Source organism: Rhincodon typus, unplaced genomic scaffold (genome assembly GCF_021869965.1).
Source record: "Rhincodon typus isolate 14 unplaced genomic scaffold, sRhiTyp1.1 hic_rhity00001659, whole genome shotgun sequence".
In the NCBI taxonomy this organism is placed as follows: domain Eukaryota; kingdom Metazoa; phylum Chordata; class Chondrichthyes; order Orectolobiformes; family Rhincodontidae; genus Rhincodon; species Rhincodon typus.
Window position 1 is genome coordinate 362 of NW_025967297.1, and position 4979 is coordinate 5340.

A 4979-nucleotide genomic window follows, 5' to 3' on the forward strand; every position below is an offset into this window, starting at 1 on the left:
ATTAGAAAATGTCAACTTAAGTACAGTAATACTAAATTTTCTACAACAGATACATGGTCCAGTTATCATAAATCATGTTTTGGAATTATTTATGAATTCAGACAGGAGTGGGGGGGATGAATCTTATTTCAAATCACGTTTGCACAAAATTTAGACTTATTTTGATTAACATGAAGTTGCTACATTCAAAGGAAAGGAATTGCACTCCTGAAAAGCATTTGGTACCTATAAAGTTCCTCAGCCTTATAAACCAGGAAGTCCCCAGTTTAATTCTCAACCCATTAACTGATATCAGGAGTAGCAGTAAAGACAGTGTACTTGGACTTGGGAGGGGAAAACGTAGCCATCATTAAAGGGCAGAAGGTCACTGTGCTAACAAGTATGGATCTGAAGACTTTCACTCAAAAGGAAGCAATGATGACTTATACAATCCAATACTGAGGAAGTAGATTAGAAGCTCATCCAGGACTTTATATACTCCATTCTAACTGTTGTTTATCGAGTTGCTGAAAAGGATCAGTTTTGTAATTTGTAAAAAAACTACTTTAAAAGTAAATTCTATTTAATGGGGATCATGAGCTTGCAACATTCATTACAATGACCTGATATTTCTACTACTAGTCTCTCTCAAGCAATAACTCAAGCTTTTCAAAGAATCTGACGTAGATGGTACAAATCAGCATGATGGAGAAACTGAAAGGGGAATAGAGTTGAGGGGTGTAATCTAGGTCGGTGTTGATTTTTTTTTTTTAAAAGAAAGGTAGAAAGTCAATTAAGAGACATATCCAGGAAGGTGGAGTTGGGAGATTGTCTGAAAAAAAGTAAGATTAATTTTCTTGTCAAAATCCATTCAGATAACAAAAGAAAGATTTATTTCACTTTGAATTACTGTTAGCATTATAAATGTTACAGTAGACAAATATTTGGCACCACTTCTACTTGTTTAGATCATTGTGTATACAAGACCAAGTTTCATAAATGGCATTTCCCCTGCTAAGTACAAAAACCTCAGGTCTGTGCATATTACATGATGCTTTAACCAGATACCCATTACAATTTCATCAAAACTATTAACATAATTTTGTTTAATATAAATTACAAAGAATGTTAGGCATTTAAAATGAAACAACTAAATTTACCAGGGCACAGCTTGCCTAGGTTTACAGATTTACTCAGTTTGGACTAAATACTTTAAACTTAACTTAATGATGCATCATTACAGTTAATTTCATAAGGCACCATGCATAACTAAAAGCTTTTCCTGCTCTAGATGGGCTTGGCTATTATATATCTAAAATAGTTAATCAACTCATTTGTTACAGATGCAACAGGATATTGTATGGCACATCTGCATGCAAAAAGCAATTACCAAATATTAAAGGAGTTAAATGTCTTCATTTTATAAAAAGAAATTGGTCAACATTTTCTTGCATATTATGCCTTTAAGATTTACATCAGTATTTAACTTTCGTGTTCTCAATTAAGTCTAAGTTGTGATATGATAATCTGCAGCAATCACCTGACTCAAAAGTTGGCTATAGTCAAAGGTTTATAAAGTATTAAACATTTATAGGACAGTGAAGACCATGTTGAGGTACTGTTCATACGAAATTTGAATCCAGCCATCCTGGTCAGTATCATATCGCCTGAATAAGTCAGTCAGTCTCTGTGCAAAGAAAAATAAATCTTCAACATTCAAGCTGGTACTATTTAGATTTAAGTATTACCCTTAAGTGTTTCAAGTACAAGCTGGGACAAAAGCCAGGAACTTTGTTAAAGTGATTATTCTCATCCTTTCCCTAAAGCAAAGGTTTCAACTGTGAATTTTGATTTAATCTGAGCAAGCTTCCAATCCTCAGCCATCATTATGAACAGAAAATGAAATCCCATTACCAAAATTTAGTGAACTACACCAATTGACTCCCAAAGCTTTCCTCTGAAGGTGCAGAGCCAAACAAGTCAACTGTTAGGGATCATGCTTTCATCTCACATAGAAAGGTCGCTGAATAGTGATAAGGAATAGAAATCCTGACTGATCCTTCCCCTAAGCATTGCAGTGACCAATCATAATACTCCTACCCAATGCTGATTCATCATACAATTGAACTGGGTACTGCTTTCCTGGTCCAAAATGTCCATTCAGAAAGTCTTTATATCCCTGTCGTAGTTGTTCCACAGCAATGTAATTCATAAAACTTTAGAAGGTTCCAAGGATGCACCATCTCAGCACTGAGACGGCAATACGAAAGTAATGTTCAATTTGTCAGTGCTATAAATAAGACCATCGCAGGACAGATTCCAGTGAACACTGTAAACTTATCACTAGTCTTATTCAGGAGAATTTGAGAATAGATAGCAGGAATAGCTTGGATGTATTAAATGAAGAACTAGATAAGCACATGGAGATGGATAGATGAATATGCTGACTGGACAAAGCACAGTTTGAAAAGGCTTCTGCACAGTTTAAATGCCTGGACAGGTCTGTTGGGTCATGGGTATTCAAGGGGAGGATATGGAAGATAGTGAACTTGGGGAAATAAATAGCGGTATCTTAAAATGTCCATATTATAGAGGTAGTGGTGCTGGGTGTCTTAAAACGCATGAAGGTGGATAAATACCCAGGACTAGATCAGGTGTACCCTAGATCTCTGTGGGAAGCTAGGGAAGTGATTGCTGGGCCCCTTGCTGAGGTATTTATATCATAGTCAGTCACAGATGAGCTGTTAGAAGACTGGAGGTTGGCTAACATGGTGCCACTATTAAAGCCAGGGAACTGTAGGCTGGTGAGCCTGACATCAGTGGTGGGCAGGTTGTTTAGAGGTGATCCCGAGGGACAGGATTAACGTGTATTTGGAAAGGCTTTGTGCGTGGGAAATAGTGTCTCACTAACTTGAGTTTTTGAAGAAGGCAGAGCAGTGGACGTGATCTACATGGACTTCAGTAAGGCGTTTGACAAGGTCCGTTGTAGTAGACTGGTTAGCAAGATTAAATAACATCAAATAGAGAGAACTAGCGATTTGGATACAGAACTGGCTCGAAGGTAGAGGGTCGTGGTGGTGGAGGTTTGCTTTTCAAAATGAAGGCCTGTGACCAGTGGTGTGCCACAAGGATCGGTGCTAGATCCCCTGCTTTTTGTCATTTTATATGAATGATTTAGATGTGAACATAGGAGGTATTGCCAGTAAGTTTGGAAATGACAGCAAAATTGGTGGTGTCGTGGACAGTGAAGGTTACCTCCATACAACGGGACCTTGATCTGATGGACCAATGGGCCAAGGAGTGACAGATGCAGTATATTTAGCTAAATGACAGATGCTGCATTTTGGAAAGGCAAATCAGGGCAGGATTTATACACTTAAAGGTAGGGTCCTGGGGAATGTTGCTGAACAAAGACCTTGGAACACCAGTTCATAGTTCCTTGAAGTGGAGTCCCAGGTAGACAGGATAACGAAGGCAGCATTTGGTATGCTTGCCTTTATTGGTCAGTGCATTGAGTATAGGAGTTGGGAGGTCATGTTGCTGCTGTACGGGACATTGGTTAGGCCACTTTTGGAATACTGCATTTGATTCTGACTCCCTGCTACGGGAAAGATGCCGTGAAACTTGAAAGGGTTCAGAAAAGATTTACAAGGATGTTGCCAGGGTTGGAGGGGTTGAGGTATTTTTGCTGGAGTGTCAAAGGCTGAGGGGTGACCTTATAAAGGCTTATAAAATCATGAGGAGCATGAATAGGGTGAATAGCCAAGGTCTTTTCCCTGGGGTGGGGGAGTCCAGAACCAGAGGGCATAGGTTTAAGGTGAGAGGGGAAAGATTTAAAAGGGACAGCTTTTTCACAGGGTGGTGCATTTATGGAATGAGCTGCCAGAGGAAGTGGTGGAGGCTGGTACAATTACAACATTTAAAAGACATCTGAATGGTATTTGAAATAGGAAGGGTTGAGAGGGATATTGGGCCAAATGGGATTAAATTTAGAATATCTGGTTGCCATGGACGAGTTGGACCAAAGGGTCTGTTTCCATGCTGTCTGCTCATAGGTAGTATTTCTACTGGATGGTGAAGTAATCTCATGATTTTTTTTGTACTTCACACGATTGGTGTACATACCAGTGGCACCTCAAATGAAAATTCATGTGAAACAGTCTTATTTCACTCTAGAATAAAAACCAAGAGAACTGCAGATGCTATAAATCAGGAACAAAAACAAAGTTGCTAGAAAAGCTCAGCAGGTCTGGCAGCATCTTTGGAGGAGAAAACAGTTAACGTTTCGGGTCCGGTGACTCTTCCTCAGAACTGTTCTGAGGAAGGGTCACCGGACCTGAAACTTTAACTCTGTTTTCTCCTCCACAGATGCTGCCAGACCTGCTGAGCTTTTCCAGTAACTTTGTTTTTATTTCACTCCAGATTGAGTGTTCAGACCAATCTAATTTTTATGATCACTTCCAGGTTTGCTGAACGAGAGTTCACAATAACCAACGGATAGATAATTCATGCATCATATGATTAGTCCATTAGCGTCACCTACAAATCAGGAGTTCCATCTTAATAGCTCAATCCTATTCTTCAGATTTACTCCTAAGTTTCCACATTCAGTTACCTTTTTCCTAATCACTGAACAGCCTGGATAGCTATGAAATGATCTCAAGCTTACCTGCAAGACAATGCAGCACTGAATAAAATCATCAAAGGCTACCTGTCCTCGTCCTTGTCGGTCAAATTTATTAAGGAGGACATGGTAGAACTGGTCTGACAGACGGTACCCTTGAAAAAGATTAGTGGCAAAAAGAATACTTTAGAGACAGTCTTGTAGTTGGACACTGACACTTAGAGTTACACTTCAATTGTCATATCAATACACACACAGCAATACACACACAGCAATACACACACAGCAATACACACACAGCAATACACACACAGCAATACACACACAGCAATACACACACAGCAATACACACACAGCAATACACACACAGCAATAC

The 4979-nt window shown here is 39.1% G+C and overlaps 1 protein-coding gene across 1 annotated transcript in view; it reads right to left on the reverse strand.

The window, feature by feature from the left end:
• Positions 1-849: 849 nt before the first annotated feature.
• LOC125481307 (programmed cell death protein 6-like) overlaps positions 850-4979 on the reverse strand; it is a 22653-nt gene continuing 18523 nt past the window's right edge. Inside the window, exons 2-3 of the mRNA XM_048592678.1 lie at positions 4649-4787; positions 850-1666 (exon numbers count right to left, since the gene is read on the reverse strand). Coding sequence (XP_048448635.1) covers positions 1568-1666; positions 4649-4787 — 238 coding nt within the window. The 3' untranslated portion in view covers positions 850-1567. The remainder of the gene's footprint in view (positions 1667-4648; positions 4788-4979) is intronic.